The sequence below is a fragment of the Lampetra planeri genome, chromosome 21, assembly GCF_965212315.1.
Source record: "Lampetra planeri chromosome 21, kcLamPlan1.2.h2, whole genome shotgun sequence".
Taxonomy (NCBI): Eukaryota; Metazoa; Chordata; class Hyperoartia; order Petromyzontiformes; family Petromyzontidae; genus Lampetra; species Lampetra planeri.
The window spans coordinates 13,363,938-13,381,375 of NC_136127.1; the positions used below are offsets into that span (position 1 = coordinate 13,363,938).

General features: G+C 51.3%; 1 protein-coding gene across 1 annotated transcript; it reads left to right on the forward strand.

Annotated features, from left to right (window-relative positions):
- The first annotated feature begins 4,669 nt into the window (after window positions 1-4,669).
- On the forward strand, window positions 4,670-16,515 carry AAAS (aladin WD repeat nucleoporin). The gene is given in 18 exon segments (XM_078604138.1): window positions 4,670-4,939; window positions 5,073-5,264; window positions 6,952-7,106; window positions 7,802-7,857; window positions 8,235-8,326; window positions 8,548-8,594; window positions 8,989-9,087; window positions 9,361-9,504; window positions 10,181-10,301; window positions 10,836-10,960; window positions 11,721-11,781; window positions 12,865-12,955; window positions 13,919-13,938; window positions 13,940-14,016; window positions 14,315-14,382; window positions 15,292-15,355; window positions 15,671-15,755; window positions 16,247-16,515. Coding segments are annotated over 17 exon segments (1,569 nt in total). The 5' UTR covers window positions 4,670-4,939; window positions 5,073-5,126; the 3' UTR covers window positions 16,373-16,515.
- The last annotated feature ends 923 nt before the right edge of the window (window positions 16,516-17,438 follow it).

The following is a 17,438-nucleotide window of genomic DNA, read 5'->3' on the forward strand; positions in this document are numbered from 1 at the left end:
CCGGGAATGCGCCCCCACCCCCCACCTAGGGACCCCGTTGAGGTCCCCTCAAGGTGCCTTTGGCCTCCTCGGCCCCGAGAGAAGTGAGAGAAGTGAACCATGCAGTGTGCAGCAGTCACCCTTCACACTGACTGAGCTATCCACTGCTGCTGGATTACGGCTTCGTCGCCTTCTCTCGCAGCAGGGATTCGTTTCTCACTGAACATGTTCTCGACCGCCAGTCAGCTGGAGTAAGTGGCACGTGACTCAGAGAGCCACAGACATCGCGAGAGATCTCCTGGATGTGATGTGACGGATGCGGAAAATATTTTCAGAGTTGCCTACTTGGGCAGAGCCGGCTGAAATGCAGCCCTCCCTCGCCGTCTCGTGATGTAATAGGCAACCCACGTAGCACCTGAGCTGATTTCATCGCTTCATCTCCTGGTTTCACATCCTTCTCCGAGCGTGATCCCTCATTGTGCTGCCTTGTCCATCAGCCACCGTCCCTTCTCGCCGTGACGCCTCATACTTGCTCAGGGCCCACTTGCGTCTTCTGCCAGCGTGACCCCTTTGTTCTGTGACCCGCGCGCCCCTATTCCTGGCTCTCGGTGCAATTCCAAGCGTTCACCTCTCCTCTATTATATGCGCAGCTTTGAGCTTTTGTTTCCACGTGCTCGTGTTTGTCAACGTCTATTCAGTCAGCATTTACTATTCAAGAGCCGTGATAAAAATGAGATTTGTTTGGAAAAGTCGAAATGATACATACAAATGTCTACTTCTTTAAAAAGGTCTACCTTCTCAACAACCACAACAAGTTCAGTGTAAGAGAAGCGACTTCTGTAGGTAGCTTACAAACCAGACGTCAACCTCACGGAATCACGTCTGTGTTGTTCAAGTGAGATCGGGATCACAAAAGTAGCGATTGCAGCGTGATGAGGAAAGGTGAAAGCAGCAGCAGCAGTTTGCTGGCTCGAACTCTCAGGCCGAGCCCTGGTGGCCATCCCGCACGTGGCCTGCAATCAACACTGTGGAGGAGGAGGAGGAGGCAGCGAGAGTTGGTGGATCTCCGTACACGTCGTGGAACTCCGTTGCCGTGGACGTCGTGCTTAGCGTACCCTGGCTCGCCAGGAGGTTTCAATACATTAAGTGTGGAACTTTCTTATATCTTGTTAGGGGTCCTGTGAGGGCCGACGTCCACCCCACCGCCCTCGCTAGGCAGGTGGGGCGCGACGTCCGCCCCTTCCGCTCCCTCCTCCACCGCCTCGGTCGGTCGTCTCCCGCCGGGCCCCGCCGCCCGAGTGACGGGGCCCCCTGTGCGAGCGCCCCGAGGGACATCCACGTGCCGCTGGCTGACAGCCGCCGCACGGAGGAGTTCACCCTCACACGCACCGCGCACACCGCAGCTAACGCTAAAGCAGCACGCAGCGCCACGCTCGCGCCCACACTTGCGAGCGATGACCTCAACGCGCGCCCGCGCTGCGGCTCCGCGTCCACTCTCGCAGCGCGTTTCCCCACGCAGTCGCTCCACACAGCAATCACAGACACCACGCCGATGCTCTGTGCTCACTTTTATTCGCGGCGCAAACCTCAAGTTTCAAGTTCATTTATTAGGTATAGCCCTGTGAGCCATTCGGCTCTTGAATCGGGTGCAACCGCAACAAACAAAAAACAAAAACATGAACAATAAACATCTTAAAGTGAATATGTGACTGAGTGCAAACAGAAAATCCAAGAAAAGACAGCAAAATATTGCAGAAAAAATCACCGTACACCAACACTGTGTGCAAAAATCCCAGTGGGATGCAAGTCAAACAACAACAACCACAAGACAACTTAGATTAAGGCCATCAGTCTAACTCCGTACTACAACAAACAAACATGGCCAAACCAAAACACTTTTCGAAAATCACCAAAATAAAGCCATAAAAGCAATGAAACAGTGATCATAGGAACTGTGACCGAATTTTCACAATAAACGACGTAAACAACTTGTACCACCAAACTCTGCAGCCATAGCTGGCTGCATGAGTCACTCCACAACAGCAGGAGCATCAGTCGGAGTATCAACATTTTTCAATGCACCTTTAAGATCAGCGCACTAAATCAAAACACAAATCATACGTTGCAGCGATCATCCGGAGCGAAACATTGTATTTTATGCCACTAAATTGCAGTGGCAGCTAGGGGTGTACAACTCCTCTAGAGCAGTTTTGAGTGAAGATCTCATAGGTAGTGCTTCAAGTTGCAGTTTATTGGCAATAGCATTCCAGACCCTGGGGGCATCAATAGCAAAGGCCCTTCCTCCAGTATTTGTACGGCAATAGGGAATGTGAAGCTGGTAAATGAGCGAAGACCTTAGGTCAAATTTGTTCTTTGAAACAGAGAGGGGATCGAGCAGGTAATCTGCGGATTTTTTTGTAAGTACATCGTGAATAAATAAGATCTGATGCACAAGCCGTCGAACATTGAGAGATGTTAAGTTTGACCCAATGTAGATATCACAGTGGTGAGTCCTATATGGGCAGTTCAATGCAAATCTTAAGGCCGAGTGATACATTGAGTCAAACTTCTTCAGTACAGTACTTGGGGCTGATGTATACACGATGTCACAGTAATCAAGTTGAGGCAGTATGGTAGCTTTTATCAATTCCAAACGGAACATAGGGAGGAAGCAGTGCTTGTGTCGATACAGAAAACCAACTTTTATTTTTGTCTTTTTACCAATATAATCAATGTGATCTTCAAATTTCAGTTTTGAATCAAGAATGACCCCAAGATACTTATAGATCTTGACTTGCTCTATTTGATAATTGCACTGCCCGGAGGGAATATTTGGCGAGACGAGCCTCGCCGACTGCCAGAGGTGTGGACTCGAGTCATGTGACTTGGACTCGAGTCAGACTCGAGTCATGAATTTGATGACTTGCGACTCGACTTGGACTTGCATAACAATGACTTTGTCCCACCTATGAGATGTGGACTCGAGTCATGTGACTTGGACTCGAGTCAGACTCGAGTCATGAATTTGATGACTTGCGACTCGACTTGGACTTGCATAACAATGACTTTGTCCCACCTCTGCCGACTGCTACCCAAGTCCCCTGATACTCAGACGCCTTATCAAGTACCTCGCAGCTCCACTCACGGCGTCGCACGGACGCTGTGAGAGTTGGAGGGAGGAGGACGAGAGAAACTTCACCTACCACTGCCGCACGGATGCTGCGAGCGGCTCGAGAAGGCAGGACGGCAGGGAGTCGGTCTTGGCGGCCGAGATGTTGAAGAAGAAAGAAACCTGAATGGTCCCGGGCTCCTCTTTTTATTCCCATAACTTCTAAAGCCCGGGGTGACGTTACCTGTGGTTACCACTGCCTGGTACTGTGTCCTACGTGGAGTGTTGCGTGCTGCTGCTCCGACCACCCATTGTCCTCCCGTGCTCACTAATTCTGACCTCATGGTCTGCTCTTCTTGCCTAACATTCCACCCTCGGCCCCTCCCGATGTCGTGAATGACTCATTGCGGCCGGCCCCGTGAACCATTTGGCGCCCATACAATTATCAGCCAACTCAGGGGCACCGCAGTGTGACCTGTCCCGCGGGAGTCGGCCAATCTCCTGGCACCGGGAAACCGCGGGGCTTTCATCCTCGGGACCCTTGGGATGAAAACCCGCCGTGCCAGGCGATCCCCCGCCAGGACACTCCGTGTGTGCGCTGCGTGTGTGAGCTCAGTGTGCTCAGTGTGTGCGCTACGTGTGGGTGCTCAGTGTGCTCAGTGTGTGCTCAGTGCGCTGCGTGTGTGAGCTGCATGTGGGTGCTCAATGTGCTCAGTGTGTGCTCAGTGTGCTCAGTGTGTGCGCTGCGTGTGTGTGCTCAGTGTGCTCAGTGTGTGCTCAGTGTGCTCAGTGTGTGTGCTGTGTGTGGGTGCTCAGTGTGCTCAGTGTGGAAGCCAGGGGGGAGTCGCGGCACTTGCCGAGTTGCTTCGAGGCCGTGGCACCACAGTACACGGACAGTCCTGAGCAATGTTACCCCGCTTTCCTCCAATACGTGTGAATAGACTGGCCGATAACACCCTGATATATAGAGGATCGCAGAGCTTGAGAAGGGGAATTTGGCGCAGGCTTCACCTCGTGACTGCTGCCTTCCCGCTTGTCTGCGGTTCTCTTACTTAACAGTGAGCAACAGTGCGGGGCGCGTTGCAATTTGACAAGACGGGTGAATGGAGAGGCGTGGGGGTGGGAGGTTGTGTGTGGGTTAGCCATGCCACGAACCCGGCGACCCGAGTTCGATTCCTGCTCACAGCCAACACCGGTGACGATTATCTGAACCAGTCCTGGGGCTCCCAGAGGTTGACTCAGCCTCAAATGAGTACCTGGTAGTCTGGTGCTCATTTGCTGGTACTCGTTTCAGGTACTAGGTACTTTATACCAATTCCTGCTTTTGTGTTTCGTTTGACTACGTAATGTGCGACAAGTTGAACATCGCCACTGGCCACACCACCCCCTCGTGTGCCGTGCTGGCTGATGACGGCACTTGTCACAACAGGCTGTTTGAGGCTCTCCGCACACGGAGGGGGGGGGAGTCGTCCTGAGTGACACGCGCTCAGCCGCCCCCACACGTGGTCAGCTGCCCCCACTCGCGGGGTTGGGGGGGACCCCCACGTGGTCCGTGGTCCGTGACGTCCCCACGACAGAAGTGGCGGCGCGGGGCATTCTGGGACAATGGCGCCGTTTTGAATCGTGGGTCCCGCGGCGCCGTCTCCTCCCCCCTCTCTCCCCGCGCGTTCCGCTTCCCCGACCCCCCTCCCCTGTGCCAAGACAACGGCGGCAGCAGCAGCAGCGCCCTCATCTGCAGCACCGACCGCGAGATCCACGCCCACCACCCCCGCCACCCCCCAACCGGGGGCGGCGTCTGCAGCCGAGTTCCGCGGCGGCGTAGCCAGGCGAGGTCGAGGCTTTTGACTACTGGTAGGCCTCCACCCCACGAGACTGAAAGAGGCAAGAGACACGAAGCAGATACACAGGGCAGAGATACAGGGGACAGAGAGATACACGGGGGACACGAGAGGCAGAGAGGTGACCCTGCTTGTGCCCGTTGCAGCGAGTTGTGAGTAGTGCAGCAGGAGGTGAGGGGAGCAGCAGCAGCAGCAGGAGGATGTCTTCGCTGCGCGCCCTCCCCGGCTCTCCCCCGTCGCGGCTCCCACTCGGCCTCTCCGCTCTCCACGAACTTGAGGCCGCCACGGCGTCAGAGTGGGGCTCCAAGGGGGGCTACTCACCGCAGGACGAGACGCTGGTGCGTGCTCCTCGCGCAGTATACGCGGCCTCCCTGTCTCCGTGTGTCTCTGTGTTCATATGTGTTCCTATGTGTTCCTGTGTGTTCCTGTGTGTCTCTGTGTGTCTCTGTGTGTTCCTGTGTGTCTCTGTGTGTTCCTGTGTGTCTCTGTGTGTTCCTGTGTGTCTCTGTGTGTTCCTGTGTGTCTCTGTGTTTCTATGTGTCGCTGTGTGTTCCTGTGTGTCTCTGTGTGTCTCTGTGTGTTCCTGTGTGTCTCTGTGTGTTCCTGTGTGTCTCTGTGTGTTCCTGTGTGTCTCTGTGTGTTCCTGTGTGTTCCTGTGTGTCTCTGTGTGTTCCTGTGTGTCTCTGTGTGTTCCTGTGTGTCTCCGTGTGTCCCTGTGTGTCTCTGTGTTCTTATGTGTCTCTGTGTGTTCCTGTGTGTCTGTGTGTTCCTGTGTGTCTCTGTGTGTTCCTGTGTGTCTCTGTGTGTTCCTGTGTGTCTCCGTGTGTCCCTGTGTGTCTCTGTGTTCTTATGTGTCTCTGTGTGTTCCTGTGTGTCTGTGTGTTCCTGTGTGTCTCTGTGTGTTCCTGTGTGTCTCTGTGTGTTCCTGTGTGTCTCCGTGTGTTCCTGTGTGTCTCTGTGTTCCTGTGTGTCTCCGTGTGTTCCTGTGTGTCTGTGTGTTCCTGTGTGTCTCCGTGTGTTCCTGTGTGTCTCTGTGTTCTTATGTGTCTCTGTGTGTTCCTGTGTGTCTCTGTGTTCTTATGTGTCTCTGTGTGTTCCTGTGTGTCTGTGTGTTCCTGTGTGTCTCTGTGTGTTCCTGTGTGTCTCTGTGTTTCTATGTGTCGCTGTGTGTTCCTGTGTGTCTCTGTGTGTCTCTGTGTGTTCCTGTGTGTCTCTGTGTGTTCCTGTGTGTCTCTGTGTGTTCCTGTGTGTCTCTGTGTTTCTATGTGTCGCTGTGTGTTCCTGTGTGTATCTGTGTGTCTCTGTGTGTCTCTGTGTGTCTCTGTGTGTCCCTGTGTGTCTCTGTGTGTTCCTGTGTGTCTCTGTGTGTTCCTGTGTGTCTCTGTGTGTTCCTGTGTGTCTCTGTGTTTCTATGTGTCGCTGTGTGTTCCTGTGTGTCTCTGTGTGTTCCTGTGTGTCTCTGTGTGTTCCTGTGTGTCTCTGTGTGTTCCTGTGTGTCTCTGTGTGTTCCTGTGTGTCTGTGGGTCTCTCCACAGCGGGGAGCACACGTGGGTTACATGACGGTGGCTTTAGGCAGTCAACCCATAGCAGCCTGGTCTGTCCAGTGACTTTCTGCTTTCGAGCCTTCGACCCTTCATGCAGCCTCAACATGCACCTAGCCTGGCACATGAGCCGTGGTGACGTCATTGCCACCGAGTGAAGAATGGCGGTTCTATAAATGTCCTGTATGTGTGAGTGGAGCGGTTGTGTAGTGATTAGAGCACCACGCTATGAACTCGGAGACCTGAGTTTGATACTCAAGGCCTTTCATCGGTGGCGAGTGATATCAGAACTGGTCCCAAGCCTTGCTGAGGTTGACGCAATCCCTTATACAAGGACTTGTTGCGATATGTGAACTTCAGCACCAGGAGGGCAAAGGCGGCAAAGTGGTTGATGAACACCACCCCCTCTGATCCGGTGTGCCTATATGGGGGGGGATCTTTGTTTCTTTATATAGTTGTGTGTTGTGCTTGCTGCTGTGTGCAGGCGAGTGTGCTGGGCTTGCCGGAGGTGGTGTTGGGCTGCGAGGGGTGGATGCGGGGAGGGGTTCTCAGTGAGACCGACCCCCTGTCCCTGCGCCCCTTATTCTTGAACCAAGAGCTCAGCGCTGCCGGAGTGTGGCAGGGCCGACTGCGAGCTCGGTACCGCAGCACGCACACTCCGGGGGACACTAACGTCGCACGGTCGCCATATTTCGGGTGGAGCGCCCAGTTCCTACCTCGCTGAATAGAATTCATTATAAAGCAGTCATAAAACAAGTCTGATTATTATACTATACATTAGTCAGATAGATGAAGTAAATCACCTTTTTATCACTGCTACCATGGTTACTGTTCCTCTTATCTCGTCGACCTACCTCCTCTCACCTAGCCACTCAACCACCCCATCACCCAGTCACTATTATATCGCTACTATCATGGTTATATTGTTCTTATGAACTTAGCACCTCCATTCCTCCATGTTGACTGTGCACAACCAAACCGGCATATGGTAGGCTACAACACTTTTCTTTCCACTTCTTGCCTCGCACTGCTCGCCTGAATGAAGTTTATCCCGTTCTTAATTTTCCCAAACGCTATACAATAAACGTATTAACTCTTGTCTATTTTGACTTTAGTTCTCTTTCTTGTAGGCCACTTGATGTTTCGGGCATTGGGACTAGTGCTCAGCTACTGTTTAAAAAAATCCTGCAGCTTTTGTATGTGTGTTGAACTTGTTTCACACCATATGTAGCCAACTGTGCTAATCGTAGGTAAGAGTTTATAACGGTGTATTGTATCTAATGAGGAGTTGCTGCCTCGTGTGGTTTGGTGTGTTGTGTGTGATGTACGTGCAGGCATTCGGGTGGTCTCGCCAGGCTGTTAGAGAAGTTGTTTAAGTCGGAAGATGATGGTGAGTTGCCTTATAGTAAAAGACATTGTCAATATTTAGGTAAGCGGCTGGGTGAGGGAGCTGTTAATGTGGTGGGGGCCTTGGTTGTGTTGCTGTATCTGTATCGCTATCCGGTGTTTAATATATAAATGATAACATACAGCCCTTTGTCAATCCAGTGCTGAACAAAAGTCTCCCCATGCCAAGATGATCATGGGAGTTTGTGTAGTAGGAATTAACCACCTGTGATTAGTCTACATTGAACTTCTGGTATAAAAGATAATGGAACACAGTTTGTGTTTGGATCTGAGTGTGAGGAGAGCTGGGCACGCCCAGTTTATTATGGAACTGTTGAATCTGCGAGTGTGGCTGAGATAACGGTGCGCCTCCCATCCTAGTGCCTGTGTGGGTGATGACGCTGTGGAACGCTGCTCTGTCTTCTGCCCGCTGGGTGCACTCACTGCATGGAGCCGTGTTCCCACACCTCACAGTGAGTGCTGTTCACTGGGGATTCGACAGTTTGGTGAAACGAAAAATAATCACATTTTCAGTTTTGCTAAATATTGTGATCTGGTTGCTCATTTCATGTTTTTATTACATTCAATATCATGACATGACTTGTTATGTTTTAATGCGGTTCAGTGAGGTCCGATGTTTGTAGGTGAATGAATGACTTTCAATGCAATAAAAAGTGTTTTGTATGTTCCCCAGTTGAGCCGAGATGACATGGTGGCCACCTTCTCCCAGGCTGTTGACTGGTAAGGCTGTGTGTGAAGCACTATCTTTTGGAGCTTTGGACTGTAGGGGACAATTACCGATTAATGTGGCTGCCCTTCCCGATTGTCTGAAAACCCGGGGCAGCTCACGTCGTCAACAGTGGAGTGATTCTGAAACAAGCTGGTGCATCGCCAGTGCGTCTCATGATCAGTGTCTATAAGAACTGGCAGTGTGCACCATTTAATTATTAATGTATTTATTTTTCTGTTTTGCTATGATGGTTATTGCATGCATCATGCTGTGTTTGTATGCATCATGCTGTGTGTTTGTCAATGGAGATCCTTGTACACCCTTGCAAACGAGATGTAACATCTCAAGGGATTTTCCAGGCAAACTATTTTTCTATGAATTAAAATTGTCTGTGCTTCTCCGCAGGCATGGCTGCCTGCTGCGATCACTGGCTTGGCACCCACACACAGACAAGTTTGCTGTGGCTCTTGCGGACGATTCCGTCAGGGTGTACAGCGGCAAAAGGTGATGGATGTGCCGACCGTTGGCTTGGAAGCTTCACTTGATTCGATGCCTCGGTGATGTTGAAAAGTCTGCGCTCGCCTGGCAGATTGTCTCTCCAAAATGCAGCCGCCAGCATGCTCGCTCGCACTCCTCTTGGGGACGATGCCTCACCTGTGCTCTTGTCTCTGCATTGGGACCCACTCGCAGATTTTGGCAGCATCTAAATGATGTGTGTTTTAGATGTGTAATTCAATTACATTTGTAATTTTTTTTTCCCCGCTGGTCATGGCGCAGTGACGTGGTGCCGACGCTAAAACATGGCATGCAGAAGGGTGTGGCTGCTCTGGCGTGGAAGCCACTGTCCGCATCGGGCCTCGCCGTGGCGTGTCGGTCGTGCGTGCTCGTGTGGACCGTCGACCCGAGCTCCCTGTCCACGCGGTATGTTCCTCTTATGCCCTTTCTCTACGTGTACAACCGAACCGTGCCAGCACAAGGCCAGCATGGAATGGGTGGTATTCCACCGGCGTGTTGGCAAATTGAGGCTGAACCGAGCTGCGCTAGGGGTGGAGCTAGTGACACATGTAGTGCATGCGACGTTATTCAGCGCAACTCGAATACGACCCCACTGCCACATAAGCAGCACACCTCGGCTTGTGCAGTGGAAAATTAATTGATCCTTCCTTACCCGTGCCGCACTAGCTTGGCATAGCTCCAGTACAGTTCAGACGTTTATGTGGAAAAGATGTGCATTTATGTGGGGTGTTTACGTGTGTGTTATTTTTATTGCGGCGGTTAGCACGCTGCGCTACAAACCCAGCGACCTGGGTTTGATTCCCGCTCACAACCAACACCAGTGACGATTATCTGAACCGGTCCTGAGCCTCTAATGAGTACCTAGTGCGGTGTGTAAAGATCGTCACTAAGGAGACAGGCGGCCGGGCGTGGTGCTGGCCACCCACTCCCTTGTGTGCCGTGCCGGCCTTCGTAGGTGCTCGCTAACAGTACTTGCCCCAACAGTCTGTTAAAGGCAATACGGAGGCTCTCTGTGTATGTGTACATGTGCTCGTGTACGCACGGATTTGCGAGCCCGTGTGTGCGTGTTTGGCCGTTTCAGGCCATCGGCCGTGTGCGCTCAGGTGTTGAGTTGCCCTGGCTCCGGGCCGGTGACGGCGCTGGCCTGGGCACCACAGGGACACCTGCTGCTGTCAGCCTCTCCGGCTCACACCACCATCACGGTACGACCTCCAGCCCCACCTTCTGACCACATCTGCCAGCGGTGTCGCACGCCTGTAATCCCTCATTGGAGCCAGCGAGAGTTGGCGAATCGTTGCATTAATCTTGTGAAACTCTCTTCCTGTGGGCGTCGAAGTCACCATACCCTGATTCGCCATGAGACAACAGTACCCTGTGTGGGGATACTGTTGCCCCCCCCCCTTCATTGTATGTGGGGGGTTTTCCCTCGGGTTCGCTGGTTTCCACCCAAATGTAATAAACACTCATTAATTGGCAGATAACACTTTCAAATATAGAGGACCGCAATCGTTGGTAGCGCTGGCTCACCGCCTGGCTGCTCCCTTCCTGGTCATCCATGGTTCTTCTTCGCACCTCTGAGTCGTGCAGCGGTGCGTGACAAGTTTAAAATACTACTATTATCTCCTTACAAGCAACCTATAAATCCCAGGCAGACTAATCACGAGGAAAAACATTCTGCAGGCCTTTACATGTGTGGTTTAAGGGGTTCGCACCCGTGTGTGCGTGCGTGCGTGTAGGTGTGGGACGTGGCCACGGAGAGCTGCACGTCGGTGCCGTGCCCTGGTGGAGGAGGGGTGAGCCTGCTGGTGTGGGCTCCCAGTGGCGGGCGCGTGTTAGCTGCTACACCTTCCCCTATGTTCAGGTTTCCATCTGCACACACAAAAGGCAGAGGACCCCCGTGTAGCCTTAACAGACCGTTGGGGCAAGTGCTGTTAGCGAACACCTATGAAGGCCGATATGGCACATGAGGGGGTGAATGGCCAACCCCACCCCCGGCTGCCTTTGTCTCCCTAGTGCAGATGTTAGCACATCGCGCTAGCCACTAATTTAGGACTCAGTCGACCTACGGGAGGCCCAAGACCGGTTACAATATTCGCCACTGTTATTGGCCGTGAGGCAGGAATCAAATTTGGGACGGCCAGTTTGTAGCGCAGTGCGCTAACCACGGTGCCGCCGCTTCCCAGCCGCGTGAGTTAACAGCATCCCCTGAGTCGACTTGACCTCAAAGGCCCGGGAAGGAGCAATAAGGGAAATTGCCCCCCCCCCTCCCATATTTGCATGTATATGTGTGACAATGCGTGTGTATGTGCGATACTGTGTGTATGTGCGATACTGTGTGACGGTACGCACTGTGTGTATCATTACGTTAAAGATCTGCATGTATTTATACATGCACACATACATACACTGAAACCCACACTCTTGGTAGACTTTTTCCCCCTCTATAAAATATGTTTAACCTTAAAAGGTGCTTGGGTTAAAACAGACGTACGTGCACACATATACCATTGAACAGCAAGCCCTGGTCACAGCGTTCTGTGAAGATGTGGTGGTGTGACTGTGCTTCGTAATGCTCATGATTTCCCCCCCCTCTAATGGGGGCTACTCTTCTGTCCACGCAGGGTGTTTGAGACCCGCACATGGACGTGTGAGAAGTGGCCCACAATGGCCGGGCGCTGCCAGGTGATTTGTCTATGCATCATCATCACAATAATTATTATTTTCTCAGGAGAGCCCCACCCAAATCTGAATACGTTTGTATGTTTTTGGCTCTGGGAAGAAACCAGAGAACCTAGAGAAAACCCATGCAGAGCAGAGGTAGGACGCACAAACACCACACAGTAAGGGGCCCGAGTCTGGAATGAACCCAGGTCTTTCTTGATATGAAGCACGAGGGCATCCTCTTAGGCACATTCACTCCCTTGGCTGCCATACATTGGAAATCTCTACCACCGGCCATCATCCCTTCTAGCCATGACGTCAATCCCAAGCCCACTTTTCTTAACAGTAAGACTAAGGTCTTGGCAGTCAATGTGGCGGTCGTGACGGTATAGTGAGTGGATGTTGCTCTGCATTCCACGTTTCGTATTTTCCTTGATGATTCTCGCTCTGATAATTGTTTTTTTTACCCTTCTATCTGGCAACAAAACTGACACCTTTTTACAAGGAGTCATGTTTGCATAGACCGCAATACCTGCAGTCATAATACAAACAAAAGAACATAACTCTGATAATGTGCACTGTCCTTGAAGTTGATTGGTTCCCATAGTGTAGATGCTTGCCCCGAGCTCTCATACTCTGGTGCATTGTCTTTGAGTTGTGCGCCTTTTGGCGTCATCTGGTCCAACCCATGTGAGACTAGGCTCTAAGGAAAGCTGTCTCGGGTGTAGACCAATCAACTTCAAGGACAGTGCACATTATCAGAGTTATGTCTTTTGTTTTGTATTATGACTGCAGGTATTGCGGTCTATGCAAACATGACTCCTTGTAAAAAGGTGTCAGTTTTGTTGCCAGATAGAAGGGTAAAAAAACAATGATCATATTTTTACTGGCAAATGAGGTTCCCATAGTGATCCTCGCTCTGCTTGACTCATTGCTGCCGCATCTCCTGGGTGGACCTGCTATTCAACATATTCCATACCTTGACTGCTGCTCTGTCACTTTTCTTTACCATCGGCCACTCGTAAGACTGCCTTGCTGCGATTGATAAACAGGACACACAGGTGACTGACCCTCGCCTATTCTTGCGCCTGTGCGCGCGCACAGGCGGCGTGTTGGGGCCCGGGCGGTACCCACCTTCTCTTTGCTGTGCAGGGAGAGACCCTGATTTACGGCCTCACGTTTTCCACTGCTGCAGGTACGTGCGCCTGTGGGCTGTGGGATTATCGTTCTTGTTTCGCTTAGTTGTTTTGGGTTCGCTTAACCAGGTGAAAACTAAAGAGACCAGGATAGTCTTCTTTACAAGAGTGACCTGATTTGGAGAGTTAGTCAGCAGTGTTTATATGTCCGTGTGGAGGTTGGCGAGTGAACCAGTGGATAGCTTCAGGAGCACCCTCGTGAACATCTGAAATGCTCCTTGCAAATTATCTTTTCAAGAATTGGTGTTCTTATTTGAGCTGTAGACTCACAACAGTTATCCATATCTAGAGGAGTAGTGTGACGACGTGACATCATGAGCGCTGTGAGGCGCGCGGACGTCATGTCATGCGGGATACTTAAGGGGGACCCCGTGACGAAAGCGGACCGAGAGCGGCTGAAGGAGGTCTCTCCCGCTCATGACCGGACGGTGTTGGCTGAACCCCCGTCCGGGTTCGACGAGTGCGAGAGCCGAAGAGATAGCCGAGGGCAGGGCTCGAAGAATCTGTGAGAGCCGCTTAAGAGTTAGAGGGGTTGCTCTCCTCGGTCGGGCGGTGTTGGCTGAACCCCCATCCCGACTCGAGTGAGAGAACCCAAGGGGATAGCCGAGGCTCGAAAAAAGAGTAGAGCCTGGGGTTCACGCGAAGGACCCAGTGTAGCAGACACCTACCTCTGGTGTAAGTGTACTTTTCCCTGTCATAATAAACTGGCGAAAGCCCCTACATGAAGTTCTGTCTTCGCATCCATCTTCACAACACAACACATACATAGACTTACATCGACAGCCTTGCAGAAAAACTTAGATATTCACATAGAGACCCACAGACTGAAATGATCATGAGAGACGTTGGCATTATTCCCAGGTTGCTCTGCGCTGAGCCCCGAGATTGAATTGAGAAGAGGACGCATGGCTCCCCTCGCCCCACTGTTGCTGCATGCAGTGACAAGGTCTTCGTGTTTGCAGATTGCACCGAGAGCACAGTGGGGGGGGGCCCGAGCAGCATCCGTGTGTGTGGACCTCTCCTCCATCGACATGCAGACGGCTGACGAGACCTCCATCACGTACGTACGCATGCAAGCACATGCACACAACGGTTGCTTTGTGCTCTGCGGGGCCGTCGGCAGCAACACGGTGGGGCAATGTAATTCTGTGCTGGGTTCACGTGGTGTGCCACCGTCTCACCTGTCCTGGTAAATTCGCCGTACAACCCTGAAGCACAGATTGCCACGAAAGCACACGTCTTTGGTTCTGGGTACTTGCCATGACTTGCAATGGTTTTTGGATTTTGTGAGCTTGTGTTCACATGGGCTGTATGCTCATGGGTGCGTGCGTGCGTGCCTATGTGCTCACTGTGAGCAGGCTTGGCGGGGAGGTGCAGTCTATGGTGTGGGACCCATGTGGAGAGAGGCTGGCAGTCCTGATCATTGGTAAAACCTCCCCTCATGTGTGTATGGTGGATACAATGCATTACACACTTGCGGACTTGTGTATCCTTGCCTCACTTTTTCAGGGTTCACATGTTTCCTCTGCACTGATACATCAGCGATTTTCAACCTGTGAGGCACGCCCCGCCTTCACCCACACTACTTCTTAGTGTGAACGAAAACCTTTCAGGCTGATATATGGATACCGTGCTGGAGCAATTAATTTCGAATGTGTATGGGGAATATCGGCCCCATGTTGCGGTGACAAAACACGCTTATTAATATCGTGAAACAAATGCCTGCTTAACACAACACACCAATACACATCAAAACAATTGCTTTGCTCACACCGCGTTTAACCAGAGGTCTGGCCATGAGCGTGTGATCTGAGTAACCCGATCTGTTTCTTTGGAGCTGGGAGGAGGGAGCATAGGGGATCATTGGTCTTGACTGGGGTGCTGCACTACCAACAACGATTAGAACGTCCGGTAACCATGCAAGTTCACAACAGTGGATCTCGGAAGCCAAACACACTGTACACGTGTGTGTGTGTGTGCTTGCGTTATGGAGAACAATAGTGTAGTGGTTCGCGCCCTGCTCTGAACTCGGAAACCAGAGTTCGATTCTCGCTCACGGCCAGCACCGGTGGCGATTGTTTGAACCAGCCCTGGGCCTCCCCTAGGTCCACTCAACCTCAAATGAGTACCTGGTATGGTGTGTAAACATCGCCTCTTGGGAGGCTAAGGTAGCTAGGTGTGGTGTTGGCCGCATCTCCGATTACCACGGTTGGCTACATACAGTGCAAAAGAAGTTCAACATGCCGGCCTATGATAGCTGCTGGCTAACAACACTTGCCCCAGCAGTCTGTTAAAGGCTATACGAGGGATCTTTGTGTGTGTGCATGTCCACCAGGTGTCCACTCGTGTCTGGCTGTGTTTAAGACTCGGCTGCACCCCGTGTTTGAGCTGTTGCCCTGGTGAGTGACTAACGATGATTATAGTAACAATAACCAAGGCTTCATTTCTCAAGAGTATTTTCCAGATCGTACGTTAAATTTCTTTTGTACCGTATGTATTCTTCGTGTTAAACTGCTGCACCGTTTCTAACCAACCCTTCTTATCGGAGGTGCGGATCGCTCGTTAACTTGAGCAAGCACGTGACTATTAGCCGCGGCACAGTGGGAGGGACGTATAATTGATGTCGTGTGCTGGGTGCAGAAATATTGTTGAAAGAACAGTAGCCTCACGTCACCACCTTCACCGTGGCCGCTGGGTGTATATTCTGCTCGCAGTGGCTTCGTGCAGGGAGAGGAGGGTGCCACTCCCCAGCTCATGGCCTTCCATCCCAGCTTCAGGCAGGGAGCGCTGCTGTCCGTGGTGAGGAACACCGGCCGTGCCTCGCCCGTGATGCTCGCGCACATTGTTGTGTGACGTTGCTTGATTCATGTACAATGCCCTATTTGCCAACCCGTCCAATTTCAGCAGCCGGCTGCTGATTTTATATTATTTTTACTGTTACATAAAATGGTATTATACAAATTGCAATGCTGTGTTGGCAGTAGTGCACGAGCACAGATAAAGCTCAACACATTAATGCATGACACTGCCCTAAAAGGATAAGGCATATATATATACAATGTAGGTGATGTTTAGGGCAATGGCCCATCTCTTCAGCATATGGGCAGTGTCATTGACGAATGTGTTGAGTCAATAAAGAGCCTACCGTTTCAGTATTTGTTGTTAAGCATGCAGTGCTGAACTCAATACTGATGTGAATGCTCGTGTGTATTTGTCTGTAGCTGCCGGTGTGCGCACGCGTCGCAACCTGCTGTGCCTGCATTGTGTGTGTCCCTCCACTGTGTGAGCAGGGCTGGTCAAACGGTCACGTGTCGTACATTCCCTTCTACTTCGCGAGATGTGAGAATCCGTTGCACTGTGGTGGTGCCGCCGCCATTGAGCCCTCGCGATCCCTGGGTCTCTTCTCCGAGTTGTAGAAACCGGGCCCCGTCTCTCACACACACCACCACCACCACACTACAGCACGCGGGTCGCACCGGTGAGGGGATGGCAGCGATGTTCATGCACAGGTGTCTCGTGATGGAATTGTTTTTTGAATCAATAAAATTATCCTCAAAAACGTTGTGGTTTGCGATGTTAATATGAATTTCTAGTAAGGTGAGTAATGAGGCGGTGCTCATCTCTTGTTCACAGTCCCGAGCTAGTCGTGGTAATTCCACATTCCTATAGCGTGGGGCGTGTTTATCCAAGTACAGTCATACCTCGGTATACGACCGCTTTGGAATACGTCGAATTTGGTATAAGTCGTGTTTTGACGAGTAAAAAATGCCTTGGGATACGAGGCGCTTGCCTGAACTTGTATGGGTTGGGATGAGTCACCGCGTCTATCCCGTTCACGACTCCTCCCCTTCCTCACCACCATCCTCGTAGGCTATCAACTCCTCTCAGCAAGGTAAAGTGACGTTACATTTTATTATTTCAATTTATTTTAATTTACTTGAGCTTTTAATTTATGTATGCATTTTAGTAATAAGTAGTGTAAATTATTTTATACAACCCCAGTAATGTATAATATGCCATATAAAATAGAATTTCTTATACTCTGGAACGGATTATTTCCATTCCCTTTATTATGGGAAAAATTTGTTTGGTATACGTCATTTTCGGTATAAATCCTACCTTCTGGAACGAATTAACGACGTGTACCACAAACCGCTGTTGACTTGCTGTAATCACCGCGGTGGGATGTGGGCTGGGACGACCCCTAACCAGGATTATAAGTGTGATGTCACTCAGACTCGAGGTTCTTATAAGAGATTGAGAATAATACGATGGGAGGGAATTTCAACGTGGAAGTAGCACGAGGTATGATGTCATTCGGTGTCTACATGAAGTTGTGATGTCACTCGTTCTCCAAGGTGTGACGTTTTTGTAGTCATTTGTGTCGACATGACGTCACGCGGTCATGCTGATGACGTCACGCAGTGTCCACTTCTGACCCGGAAGCGGGATAGAGGTTTGAGGAGAGCGCGCAGAGCGATA